Source organism: Chlamydotis macqueenii, chromosome 3 (assembly GCF_036417535.1).
Source record: "Chlamydotis macqueenii isolate bChlMac1 chromosome 3, bChlMac1.mat, whole genome shotgun sequence".
NCBI lineage: Eukaryota > Metazoa > Chordata > Aves > Otidiformes > Otididae > Chlamydotis > Chlamydotis macqueenii.
The window spans coordinates 45,447,193-45,462,066 of NC_141558.1; the positions used below are offsets into that span (position 1 = coordinate 45,447,193).

The 14,874-nt window shown below is 33.4% G+C and overlaps 1 protein-coding gene across 2 annotated transcripts in view; it reads right to left on the reverse strand.

Annotated features, from left to right (window-relative positions):
• The window catches only part of ASCC3 (activating signal cointegrator 1 complex subunit 3), a 276,330-nt gene that overhangs the window by 193,352 nt on the left and 68,104 nt on the right, over positions 1-14,874 (reverse strand). For both annotated transcript variants that reach the window (XM_086743241.1, XM_086743242.1), the window contains exons 9-10: positions 6,814-7,014; positions 6,233-6,373 (exon numbers count right to left, since the gene is read on the reverse strand). In XM_086743241.1, coding sequence (XP_086599367.1) covers positions 6,233-6,373; positions 6,814-7,014 — 342 coding nt within the window. The remainder of the gene's footprint in view (positions 1-6,232; positions 6,374-6,813; positions 7,015-14,874) is intronic.

The following is a 14,874-nucleotide window of genomic DNA, read 5'->3' on the forward strand; positions in this document are numbered from 1 at the left end:
CTTTATCACCACCACCACTTTTTTTTTTTTTTTTTTTTTGACTGAGTTGCATGGATAATAAGTCAAATCTTTCACTTCATGCATCTGCGTGTTTCATTGACGCAAGAAATAAATTTAAGTTTTGAATTTGGGTTATTTGAACATGTTGGATTTTTTCAGAGTTATGAAACTACAAAAGTTCATGAAGAAGGCAGGTTTGAAGGCTACTCCATCTGGATTAAGGAAAAACATTTAGAAGCACTTAATTTGAAAGCAGTCTAAGGTCAGATACACTGTTTGCTTCCAATACCCCTTTCTTTTTTTCAGACATTCAATTAATTTTTATCAAATCCATGACAGAAAAAAGACAGAGATATTTGGAGGCCTGTAGAAACCTCAAAGTTTTAGAAATGTCTGTTTCTGCGGAAGCTGGCAGGCCCATGTTGACAGGCACAGCCCTGCAGTTAAGTAAATGTATAAATCTCTTTTTGTGGATCTTGAAGTACTTTAGTACTATGTAAACACTACAGAAAATCCACTTTAAATTAATAACCTTGCTTTCTGTATAATCAGTTTCTTGATCAACAAGAACAATAACCCAAATGGAAACACTTTCCTCTCTTAAAAAACCATAAATTTATATTCCAAGAAAGTTAAAAAAAAAGTATTCTATAGTTTAGAAGTGGCAGAATCAGGACTATTCACACAGTAACAGTTTGATTAATTTTCCCATAATATTTATTTAAAAGACAATAAATTTCCTTCTTCTGCTTTCTGAATCCCTTTAACTCCAAGAATATGAGAAGGAAGGAACAGAGATAAATAGAGGTTTATAGGCTGGGGAAATTAGCTTGCTTTCAAAATTTGACCAGATTTATTTTCCACTACTACATAATTTTAGCAACACAGAAAGCACTGATAATCTGGCCTTAACATCAAGACATATCTGTAGCGAGCAAGGCTCATGACAGTCTGGCAGTCTTCAAGGCAAAGCAAGAGACCATAAAAAGGACCAAAAAAAGAAGGTCAGCTTATATCAGCAGGTCTGAAGCACAAAAGCAATGCAAAAACAACATACGAAACTTATTTCAACTTTAAAATGTCAGTCTCGCTTATATGTATTTGAATTAGGATTTCAGTTGTTGACAAGGATTGTAGTGTAACATATCTCATAGAAAACTGCTGAGGTACTAGTTTAAGGGTGAGGAATATTCACAGTACCTGAAGATGCGCTAGAACTGTAAAATAACTTTCTGTAAAAAGAAAGTAAAGTATCTTCAACAAGAAGATTTTTAAAATTATTTTTAAAGTTTATACAGTTGAAAGAAATGTTGATAAATATTCACTGTGTTTTGCCAGGGATCATAATTCTGTTTCATATTATGTATTTATTAAACACTAAAGAGAAATTGTCTCCTACATGTTTTTTGATGCCCACTACCTTTAAAAGTTATTAATAACAAGTCCAGGAGGCATTTCTGCTACTCCCTAGAGGCTACCACTGTTTCGTACAAGTTAAGGCATCATGCTACTCATAAGCTTACAATACACTGTGCCCAGCACAGGGCAGTGCCTTCAGACTTGGTAATTACATTATAAAACTATACTTCTCCAATCCCAGTTGTATTCTCCAAATTTTCCAAAGCTAATTATTACTACTATATTTGTTGCAAACACAAGGTCAAAGATAACTGGTCTGAAAGTCCACAAGTTGCTTTTGAAGTTGTGTTATATTATTTTCTAGACTGCATAAAACAAGACTGAATAGCTATATATCTGCACACTCAAAAAAGTCCATAAAGACAATCACCCAAATAATCCATTGCCTTCTAACAAAACACTTGATGTTATCTTGAATGCTACTTAGCAAAATACACAATTTATTGCTTAAGAATATTTTATATTTAAACATTAAGATTAATATACCAAAACCAATTTACCAAACAACAGATTATTGCCAAAGTATGCTTAATATCTTTGTGGTTCAAGCGATACCTAAGTATCAGAGTTTCCTAGATAACAGCATGGTAGTATACGAACATGCTTAGATAACAGTAGGTCAATACACAAATGTGCTTAGAATAGAGCTGATAGGAAAAACATCAACTGTAGAGAAAAAAAGCTTCCTTAGATTGTTTTTTAATGAGGAAAAGAAAGTTAAAAGCTAATATAACTTTATTTAGACTATGAAAAAAAGCTTTAACAAAGATAAACTCTCTACAAGAACCAATACAATAGCTAGGGTTATTTAGTTTTGCAACAAGTTTATTTTCTTCTGTTCCTTGGCTCAGTGAAGCCCTATTTACGTACAAATTATTTGGTAATGGACCCTGGATCTATTCTGTCTGAAACATTAAAGTAACATATTCAATATTTACACTTACTCCTTTTCACAAAAACATTAAGGGAAATTGTGTCTTACAGTTTTAACATGCATCCCACATCTCACACTTAGGTAAGCAGTAACTGTGGCTTTCACTGAACAAAATACGGGCAGCAGGTTAGAAGACAATAAAACAATTACTTTGATTTTTCTTTTTAAGGTAATTTCATTATTAGCAAAATTAGAAATAACTTTTTTTTGAAAAGCTTGGCCTCTGAAGTATGTGTTGGAACCATAGTACTGTTAAATACTCAAAGTATAGTACGGAATAACATGGAAGTAAAATCATCCTATGTATAATACCATAAAAGTACAGAGCACCAAGAGACATGGATGCTTTCTGTATGAATATAAATGACAGCATGGAAAGCAAAAAGTTATTGCTGAAAAATTGTGCTACAGACCTTTTCAATGGCCATATCTTTAAAAAAAACATTTAAAAGATTTTATTCCATTATAAAAGGAACAAAAACTTAAATTACTCATTCCTTTTTTTCTGGCTAGCATTTTCATCTTTTAAAAATATTTGTAGAAAAAGTAACAAAGGCAGATCCCACTGTACATTAAGGGTGGATTTCTGAGAAGTGAGTTAGCAATTTGTCAGATAAAGCAATTTTTCCTCATCAGAATAAGCATAACAGATGCATGTAATGACTTACAAAATACATATTTAAATGCACACAGGCAAAATATGAAGGATGAAGCATGCAGGATGGAGACAAAGGAGAAAATTACCAGGATTGTCACTGAAGTGCTACTTCTAACGAATACCTGACAATCACCTCATTTTTACACCTTTCATTCTGACTGATTTGATCCACCTGAGGATGAAAATGAAGATGGTAAAAATGTAACCGATTCAGAAAAAAGGCAGAAGACAAGTGTCACAGAAGATTTATATCAGGCCTTCAGTTTCCTAGAAGGATCAGCTGAGATCTTTTGAAACAGTGATCCAGCCTGAAATGCCTGCATCTCCTTCAGTTGATGATCCTACTCCTGCCTTTTATCCCCCATTCTAGTTATACTATCCCTGTGTATTTGAATTCTGTGCATGCATCCAGCTGCTATAATGTTAATTCTTACACGAAAAACTGCTTTACTGTTAAACACAGGCACTTCATGTACTACACTAGTAAAGGCTAGAAAGCAACGTAATGATTGGCAAAACAACTCTGAAACTACAAAAAAAAAAAAAAAAGGCAGCAACACATATCAGAGTATTCCTGTCTGAGAAATGTATACATCAGAGAGGCTGACAAGTAAAATATAGTTTAGAAGCAAGCATCCATTTAACATAGGGTAAAAAGCAATGAAAGAAACCTGCTTGGAGAAGGTGGTTTAAGTGCATAGTTGATGAAAGAAAGCTCATGAATTTTCACAGGAAACAATATATGCAAAGAGCAATAAGTAAGATCCAGCTCAAGGAAGTGCACTTTCCTCAGTTTATAATAAGGCTATGTATTTTCTGTGCACTTTGATAAGCAGGGATAAAACAAAGCCCACTGCTGGGTTACAGAATCTGCAAGAACAGCAGCACCAATTACATTGGTAACTCTTGGATTGCTGTTATCTCTCCTCTGCACCTCCTACAATTCTGATTAATCATAAGGAAAGACCGACTAGCTACAACAAGCAAAAGAAAACAAACAAAAAAAAGAATATTTCACAGAATTTTTGGGCTTTATATTTTTGTCTTTTTAACCTTTCCAATGTTTTGAAGAGCAAAGAAAAAACCTATTACTGATGCAAAAGCAAAACTGAAATTAATCAATGTTTTAATTATGGTTCCTAGGAACTAAATAACAAATAACATAATCGTTTCCAATTTTTTTTCTCTTCTGGAGACCATTTTTCTTCTACTTCCATTACCCACAGAAGTTTAGGAACTACGAAGACACTACAGTTCAGATTAGCTTTTATATCCTATCAAGTATACATGAAACTGTAGAAATCCTTTGAAGATGAGTAAGTTACAGATAAAAAAAAAATAGAAAAAAAAATCAAAGTAATGAGACAAGTCTGTGGCAGAAAACAAAAAACAACAACAAAAAAAGATTTTTACCTAGGTCCCCCCCTTGCCATCTCTTCTTTAATTTCATACATAAATCTACTTTACGTACTTATGCTACTACTGGTGTTTTGGACTGAAATAGGAGAGTATGATGAAGGAGACAGTCTTTCTACACTTAAGTTACTATGTTGCTCTAAATTAACACTTGGTATATATTAATGATTTCACATTACTAGAGTAACAAAGTTTCATCTTTGTAAACTATTTTCCATACACATTTCTTAATAATACCCGAAATGTTGTTTTTTTTTTTCTTTTCTTTCCTTACTTCTTTACTGGTTGTAAGCAGAATTTAGTAATATGGTGAGACTTTTATGAATTATGTTGCAAACTAAGAGAGCAAGAGAAAAATAGCACTTTTCCATTCTACATTCATTCTGTTCATCAAACTTGTAGTTGCATTCAGAGCAGGCTTTTCCACTCTCACTTCATTTTTGGCAGGGATTACACATTCTTTCTCACTACTAAAACTCTGACCTACTTGATTATATGCCCTAGCTGAAAAGTTCTGTGAAAATGAGAAGTAATTTTAAATGATAATTTTGTGTAACGTAAATTATTTCAATTATTAAAAGACTCTATTGAAAAGTTTTTTCTTTTGTAAACTGAAATTTTAGGTGTTGCAAAGTAATTCTGACAAAATACCAATGATATTGCTGTTACTCATTGATATGGGTTTGAAGATTGGTATCCAGGACTTCATAGTAGATTACTGCAGTGGTCCTATTTATTATGAATTACATATAGACATCTTTTCTTGTCATGTGAAGAGAGTTTTCTGTAATCTTATTATAAAAATGTAAAATACATCAAAGATAAGACTAGCAAAATATAACGCATCTGAATCGGTAATTACTACAAGTTACATTTCTAAAAGTTCATATTGATAATACAACCAAGTCTTACTCTCTCTCTTGGACCAGGCAGGAGGAGGAAGGGTAATTACAAGGAACTTTACATAAGAACAGATAAAAAAGAAGCCTAATATTTTGGGAAAATGATATTTCACTGACAAAAACAGCATTTGCGTGAAATAAAAGTGACAAGACGTATCTGCCTTTTTTTTTTTTCCAAAAATTCCCCATCTATGCAATACTATTTAAAAGGTTAAGAAAGTAAATTTTATTCATTTCTATGAATGTTCAAATGTTTAACCTAGCAATATCTTACACTTCTCCTTATTTGTCCTTAAAAAACGAAAGTAAGATCAGCCATTAACAGGAACCTACAGCTTAATTAACTTTTTTTTTTTAAACAAAAAAGAAGGTAAGTATTATTTTGACAAATTTGCAACAATGTTGTTACAGCATTTTAAATTTATTTAGAATTTACCATTTGCAGACCAGACCTTCAACTTTTCAAAGAATGCCAACTTTGAAATTATGAATGTTGACTTCTTGCAAACACATACATACAACACTTTGTTTGTAATCCTGAAAGGGTAGGAGCACAATCCACTAAGGTTCACAAGCTGGAAATCACGTAAGACTTTATACAACTTTATACAAAGGTTACATGGAAGTGTGTAAGTCTAAATGGACTTACAGTAGTAAGTCTAAAGAGGAGAAACCAAAAAGTTTAATGAGCCCATTGCTTAAGGTATTTCAGATGTATTACTGTTTCAATCACTTTGAACTGAAAGCCACAGTTTGGAACATAACCAGTGTAATTACAGACTCACTAATAGCATTTCAGCGGCTTCACCAATACTTTGACAAGGAGTTTGAGGAAAAGACCAGCATATCTATGAAGATGTACGAGTACACATACAGAACAATATTTTAAAATTTTAGGCATACCTGTGTTCGCAGTATTTCACCTTTTGACAGTTGCATATCACCAGTCAGCTCTTTCACAGTAATGCCTAGTGGCTCCAGACGCTTGCTGAAGTAATTTGTCATCTCAGCTGCCAAAGCCTTCATAGGAGCAACATACACAATCTGCACCAAAAGGACACTCACTTGATAAATGAGTAAAACCCACAGTGTTTTTTGTTTCATGGCAACCATTACAAATCACAATTTATTGTGAAATATGATGCCAGGCACTTACAGTGAAAAATCTTAATAGTGATATATGAAAAGTAGTTATCTTTGCTGGGTAAGTGTACAGCTGTTTAAAGGACAATGGATTTTGTTTATACAGCCTCATCACTTTTAAAATTGGTTCTGCATCAAAGGTAGATGCATTTTCATAGCTTTTTACTCACATAATAAGATTTTTAGAACATAAATAAGAATAGATTTAACAACAATGAAGTAAATAAAAACTAGCCTTATCTTTGACTTGAAAACTTCCTGATTTTACATGCCATGTATAACATATAATGGTTTTTACCTCACAAGTTAAAAAGCTGTTACTTGGTTCATTAACCTCCTACCTTAAACTCATCCTTTTTGATAACACCATGCTGGACATGCTGACGAATTTCATGAAGAACTGTCAGCATGGCAATGTTAGTCTTCCCAGCTCCAGTGGGGGCACAGATTAGCATGTTCTCATTTGTGTTGTAGGCAGTCTCGAAAACTATAGATTGAATTCGGTTTAGTCTTTTCATGCCTTTGAAAGCAAGTTGTCCAATCTGTTAAAACAAAAACCACATATATTTTTGATTCTTCATACATATATATGTATGTCTATACATACATTAATTATAAGAAAAAGAACACATAGTAACAGAACTTTGGATACGTGTTGAAATATATTTATTATTCCAGAGTTTTTATTCTGAGGCTATCACTCCTACTCAACTCTCAAATATTGAATCCATAAAGAAAACAAAATATAGCAGGATAACATCTACTGAAATTAATCAAAATCTTTAGCGACACGGTACTTCAGCATTTAATTTGTTTTTAATCAAGAGTGTGACCAAAACTAATACGCAGTAGAATAATGACCTACATAAAAATTAAACATCAGTAAAACAGGAATAGTCAGATTAGAAGAATATACATGTTTAAATCTAAGACGACAAACTACAACTACTCTAGTGGAAGAAGAGGCAGTGATACACAGGAACCTGCTGAAGAAACAGATTATTTTAAAAATTATTTATTATTAATTTTGTGTAATAAAGTTTAATTGTGCGAACACACACACAAATTCAGTAACAACCTTCTCTTTGCTTCTGAAGAAATCTCCATCTTACAATTACTAATAGTCAGACCTTTCTCCAATGATACTTAAAACAAACTGCAGCCTCCAAAAGGAACATACAACTTGTATGCGTAGTCCTAAATAAACTCTGAGAATTTTTAAAAAAATTAAATTATATAGGTAATAGAGGCAATTATGGTTATTATAGTTTAATGCATGTTTAAATCTTAAAAAGTAAAAATAATCAATTACAAAATTTTTTCCTCTCAGTGTCTCTGAAAAATGAGATTTTCACCAAGAATGAACTGCTGTAGACAGTTACAATTCTGCATTTGAAGATTCTAAAACTTTTGCAACTGAAGAACAGACCCTAAAGATATAAAATTAATTTTTAATAAATTGTTTTTTTCTCATTTACTTTTCATAGACATTTAAAAAATACTGCAGAACACAGAATTATTTCCTTTCTACAAATTTCATAACCTGCACTGTTTCTACTAATAATAATGAAAAATATCTTACTGATTTCTTTTATTATTACTTTTATTTTAATTGTAGGAAACTACTAAACTATAAATTCATTGTAAAGAACAGTCCCGTAAACACTTTCTGAAGATCTCCCACTCCATTATTCTGGGCGCTTTAGTTAATTTACAGTCATTTGCTACGGTAATAGCCTCTCCGATACTAATAACATTCTTTCCAATTCTTTCCAATACTAAGAAAATTGTTTGAACAGAACCCAATTTACTCCTATCTCAAGTAAGGCAAGCTTAGGCATGAGGGCTTCATGGGCTCTTCAAATCAACCATCTCATTTAGATGTGCGACAAACAGCACTAGGTCTATCATTTTGCTGCAGCTTCTTGGTAGTAGCCTCAGGCGAGAGGCTGAGATGCAAACTACAAATTCAGGTTAATACACCATTTTCACAATACATGACAATGCTCTGGTCTAAAATGTAGAGAAATTATGTACGTAATGACTGACCAACTGCAGTTTCATCCTACAGGACTTTAAACAGTAAAAAACAACATTCATTATATAACAGTCAATGAAAACGCTATGCGATCAACACATAAGTTCTTTTTGAACAATGTGGTTTTCAGCTTAGCAGTACCTTTGTCTTAGCAAAGCTTTCAGGTTGAAAACTTCTTGTGCAACATTGAAAAAACAAGTTCATTCAAATAATGGATTGCATTTGTATTTATGGGATTGACACATCTCAATTATATTCAAATATCTATTCTAAACTGCTAAGTGTCTTTGGTGAAGGGGGCGGGTGGGGAAGTACCTAACGCAAGTACTTCCAGTACTTTTCATCAATTTTCTTCAATTTTTAAAGTGGTCGAATGTCAGGATTGCAACAGTTTTCACTATCAATGTTCTTTCACAGTTTATTCTGCTTGTAAGACTGCAGGGGGAAAACTTATTTCTTTTGCACATAGTTTTGTATGCATAATGTTTACCTGGTGTATCATCTTCAAAACTTATTTCAGCTTTATGAATGAGACTATCACAAAGTGTTAATAAGTTTCCTGGAGACCTGCTGATTACATTAGTGCTATCAGGGTTCAATCAGCTATTTTTATGGCCTCCTTAGTAATTTTATATTTCTAATTTGCCTGTTACTTCATTTCGAGATTTCTTGACAGGTCTTTGCAAATGGTTATCTTTTCCTTTTTCCCTCACATTCCATCTAATTGGTTTTAGAAGCTATTATAAATACTATAAAGTTCACACAGATAAACACTGTTTACAGTGTTTATAATAAAGCATCTATGGAGAGAAACTCAAAACACAACTGGTGATTACAGAACTGAACTAACAAAACACTACATTATACAATATGTACATTAGTTAAGAAGCAATTTTTCAACAAAAGCAGAAACATAGTTGTCGAAATGAAGTCCCGTGTAAGTATCTTCAGAAAAGAATGACGGGAATTTTTCACAGTCACACAGTTGAATGCGTGTGGCTCTACACATATGGGTCTCCGTACAGTTGTGAGATTGTTAATACCTTTAAATAAAGTACATCTCTAAGTTTCTTAAACTACTGCCTGTAGGAATGTATTGTTCCAGCTTCTCTTAATCTTTAAGTGTAAGACATCTTTTTCCTCTAGATTTGGCAGAAATTACATATACTATAGCCCTGGGACATGCAATTGTTAGCAAAAATAAGCAAATATTTAGAATATTTAGATAAATGAAAAAAATTCCTGTCTCTTTTCCTATTGGAAAGTAGTAACACCATGGATTAAGACTGACTTGGTAAGCAGCAATAAATAAACAGATCTTCCAGAAACACCAAAGGAAGCTGGGTAACAACTTAGAAAAATTAACCTCAGGTTGTTTTCTGGAAAGATGCTAAGCCTACTGAAATAGGAACATTAAAAGTGGAATAAAGATTAATAAAAATTAAAACCCATAAAAGCCTGTTTAAGAATTAAACGTGTTTTTAAAATAATGGTATTCTGACTAGAATCTAGATTTTCACTCAACACACTAATTATTTTTCAAGTAACTCAAAAGAAAAAGGTGGACACTGACAAATCAATACACAACAGTCACAATGACAACATATAGTCAATGTGTAATACCCTTTGAAAGGTGACTCTACAAGAAAAAATAAAGGATTAAAAAAGCTACTGGAGAGAGGAATTCCAGAGAAAACATTATCTTAAGACTTCTTTAAACCAACTACCCATGTGCTTGAAAAAATTTCACAGATTACCCTTCCCTAAAACTTCATTTTATTCCAGACAGTAAGTACAGCTAAGTGCATAATACAAAGCCAACAGCTCTACCCTTATAAATCACTAGGAATAAAACAGTGGACAGAAATGCAACAGCATGCAGGGAACTCTACAGTTTGACAAACCTACTTGAAGATTTGCTTTTTTAATTTGCCATTTGCCCAAACAACCTAGTTGCAAAGTTGAAAACACTTTTAATGGCATTATTAATAACAGTCAAGACTTCTACAGACCAATTCTTTTTCAGATAAACCAGTGAAATCCCTTCTTGCTTTAAGGACGGATAGCCACTGGATGGCAGAATTTGATTTTTCTGAAGGTGAATAAGATGCAACATTCTTCTGCTTTCTATTCCACAGCTGATTTATCCCTATAATTCTACACAAACTAAAGGAAGTTTAAGCAGAATACAATTCGAGTTCTATTCTTGACATACATAATTTCATGCCTAAGATGGTGCCATTTTTACATAAGCATGAATTAATGTGAAAGATTACTGAGAAGCAACTCTTTCCACAAACCAGAAGACAACACTCAAGGCAGCTCTGATCTGAATGTCTAAAACTTTTCGTTTTACTTCAGTGAGCTTTCCAATTCTTTCCCATGGAATTTACTATTACAACTAATCCATTTATGAGTAAAGGAGATTACACTTAATGAAGATACTCTAAACTGGTAATTTCATTAAAACCATATTTGCATGTTGGTGCTCTAACAGCCATTCGAAAAAAAGATGAAGCTGTTAAAAGTTGTTTAAATCATTAAAGTAATATTCATGAATGAGTCCATATGATTCAGTCTGCAGGGAAGCTACAGCTCAGAAAACACAACTGCTTTGACAGCATTGTAATAACAGTGTATGTTCAAAATAGCACATGCCGCCAGCACTTTAGACAGAGTTTTAGTCATGCAATTCATTAGCCAGACCTTGTCCTTCTATAGAATTTAATAAACAGGATATAGAAGATAATAGCAACTTTTTTCCGCATGCATACCTCTGAAACCTGCTATGGTCTATGTTCTATAGCTCTCTCCCTCACCCAGAACAAAAGGGTGCTAACTACAAGTTCCATTAGAAGCTGAGATCTTTTCCTCTCAGTATCACTTTACGCATTAACACTAGTTGGCAGAAACAGCTTGTCAGATACAATTAACCTCAGTATCACAAATTTTTACTCAGTGGTCCAATGTGCTCTTAAGTCAACTTCAAGGTACAATGCTAGCATTTTAGTAGCAGCTTCTAAATCCAGTATTGGTGTGCACATAGATAGCATAACATGTCTTATCTAATCCATCCAGAGCAATGCTGGGAAAAAATATATTCATACTTAATTTTTAGCAATTTATACAGAAAATATGTTTGAGTGTTATCTCCCTTAGAATTATCCTATTTTATTGATTTATGAACAGGAATTTTCTCTTTACATTCCTCATTCTAAAAGAGATTTTGTCTTATCCATGTTATTTTTCCCAGTTTTCATGAAATACTAAACAATTATTCTCTTACATCTATCCTAATTTCCATAGCATAAAATCACCTAAAATAAATGTTCTATAATGATGACTTCTTCTGTTGTACTATAATAAAATAATAAGATTACTACCCATTTATCATAAAGATAATCCATTCCACTCATAAACCAAGTTTAAACTTTCAGTATTTTCCCCACTCATTGGCCTAATTTTAATGTAAATTTATTTTAATCCAAGTACCTTCTATATTTCAGGTGCAACAAATCCCATTCTGCAGTCAGTTGTTCTGTTGCACCTTCAGTTAAAAAGATAATTGATCTAACTGGCAATAGTATGACTAATCCCCGCTGTTTTACAGAAAATCCATGAACCTCAGGAAATGAAGTTCAGATGTCCCTCGTCCTGACATGTAAATAATCTTTGTCCCATCTGTACCCTTTGCTGTACTTTGGAATGTTGTTGGTTAAAACTATACATACACACTCATACACACACACAAAAAATATATTTGGGTATATACACATACACATTTTAATAAATATATTCCCACTATCCCTCTCAATTACAAGTATTTAGTAGCCCCTCTTTCTAGTTATGCATGTATCCACTCAAAGCACTTCTGTGACAGTGTAAATTCTATTTTATTACTGAAGGTACACTCAGAAATAAACCCAGATGTTATACCTGGGGATTTCAACAACCTCCCTCTCCTCTCCCTGATGATACTTTTCATATTCTGCTACTTTCATAGAGGTGATAGCTTATAAGACTTAGGAACAATAATTTAAAAAATATAACTATATAAATAACATAAAGGTCACATTATTTTTATATTATCTTAGGAGTACTATTTGAGAATATCATTTCCTACCTGCCTCAAAGACTGAAATATTGTCTTTCAAAGAGAATATATACATTTTAAGCAAAGGTTCATAACACATAAAAGAAAAACTGCATGATGTTTGGATCTGCTCCATTTAGCAGCAAATCATATCAGTGAGATTTCATTAGACTTAGGGGGACAATTTTTGTAGGAAAAAGTAGACTACACAAAGACATGAAAATTATACAAGCATACCAAATAGAGCGTAGGATTGTCTTTGGGCCATAATCAGCATTACAATTTCTACAAGTAAGTGGAAATTATGTCTCATCCAAAGTGTGGTTCCTGAAGAGTTATGTGCTATAAAGGAAGTGCAGAATAAAACAGAGTAGACAGATGCAAGTTACAAAAGGCACCAGAGAACCAGCAGCTGGTTTTAAAGCTGAACATGCTACACGTGACTAGAGCTAAAAGCAAGTCTTGCACGTTACAGCTGTCCATGTCACTAATACTGGTAATCACAGAATCAAATGCCCTGCTCAAAGCAGGATCACCTACATCAAGCTGCCCATGACTACGCCCAGTTGGATTTTAAATATCTTCAAGGACGGAGGCTCCATAACCTCTCTGGGCAACCCATGCCAGTGTTTGACCACTAATAGTAAATGGTATTCTCTAACATTCAGATGGAATTTCGTGTTTTTTAATTTGTACCCATTGCCTCTGGTGCTGTCACAGGGTACCAGTGAGGAGAGTCTGGCTCCCTCTTTGTTAATCATTCTCACGTCAGGTATTGATGTATATTTGTAAGATCCCCCCTGAGCCTCCTCTTCCCCAGCTCTCTCAGCCTCTCCTCACATGAAAGATACTGCACTCCCTTAATTTGATTAAGAAGCCAGAAGAAATTCCTATAAATGACAGGTAACGACTCATAAGGGTAAAATTGTACTCTGACATCATATAGAACACGGAATCACAGCCCATGACCCTTTCCTGAATATGTTTTTGATTTGAATTAAATATAATCCTTCAGAAAACCATGTAGTCTTGATTTTTAAAAGTTTCACCACATTCACTAGTTAATGCAATAGGTATTTAAGTAGCAGTAGCCAACAGAAATCAAAGAAATTTTCATACTTTCAAGTTATATTAGCGTCATTAAACTCAAAACAAACACTCCATAATTTTCCTAGATTCTGACAGAGTTCACAAGAATAAAAAAGTATCCTGAGGAAAAAAAAAGTTCATTATTTATGAAAGGATACCTCTGCTTAGTTGAGTGTGGGATAGTACTCAAGAAATCCAGTTTGATGTTAGACAGGAAGGAAAGCTATCATAGCACACGAACTATGAAAATGATTAGGTTTTTACTTTATTTGGAATGCTGGTTTTAAATCCTGATTAAACATTACCCCTCCAGACTTCAGACTTCAAGCTTGCCAAGATACTGAAACTGACAGCTTTTTCTGACAGTTGTTCAGTTCTCAGAAACGTGAAAATTCTGGGCAGCTTGGAGCAGCAAGTGCTTTTCAACAAGCAAACTTTCATTAGAGAAGAACCAGCCTCCACCCAGAGGAAGTCCAGAACAGTTCCATTGAAACAAATTGCAGTGAAATCTATACTACTATACTAGTAGTATACTAGTCTCCTACTAACTATGGTAACATAGGCACTCCTTGAAAAAAACCAACCAATAAAAAGAAAAATATCAAAGAATAAACCCCTCTCATGTCTGCAATTTTTTTTTTTTTTTCAAATCATGAGTCCTACCATCTGCTTTCTTGAAGAAGAGAGATTGATGCAAAAGTAAGAGCTTTTAGGGAAAATATTTAACTTCATATATGACAGCAAAGAGTTAACATGCCTGAAGTAATTTCAACAAAAATTATTTTAAGTCTATAGATGTATTGCCACCAACATTATCTAAACTATTCTCTTAATGAGCTACGCTATACAAACAACTGCTGCAGTCATACCTTTTCTATAGATTCCTGGATTATTTGACCACTGATTTATATTGAAAATACGACATTGAGAAATTTTCTTTGTTTCATTGTATAGATTAAAACCAAAGACTTCTGCATGTATAAACCCAAAATCAGTTTAATGGCAATGATGGGAAAGCACCGTAGCTCCAAGGCTTTCACTGCTTTGAGTTAAAACTCTGAAACAGCTTGGGGAATGTCTTCCCCTCACCAGGAAGATTGCAGTGCTCCTCAGCCTAGTTATAACATCACAGAAGATTACAGACAGAATTATTATACCCTCTGGTGATTCGATTTGATGAAA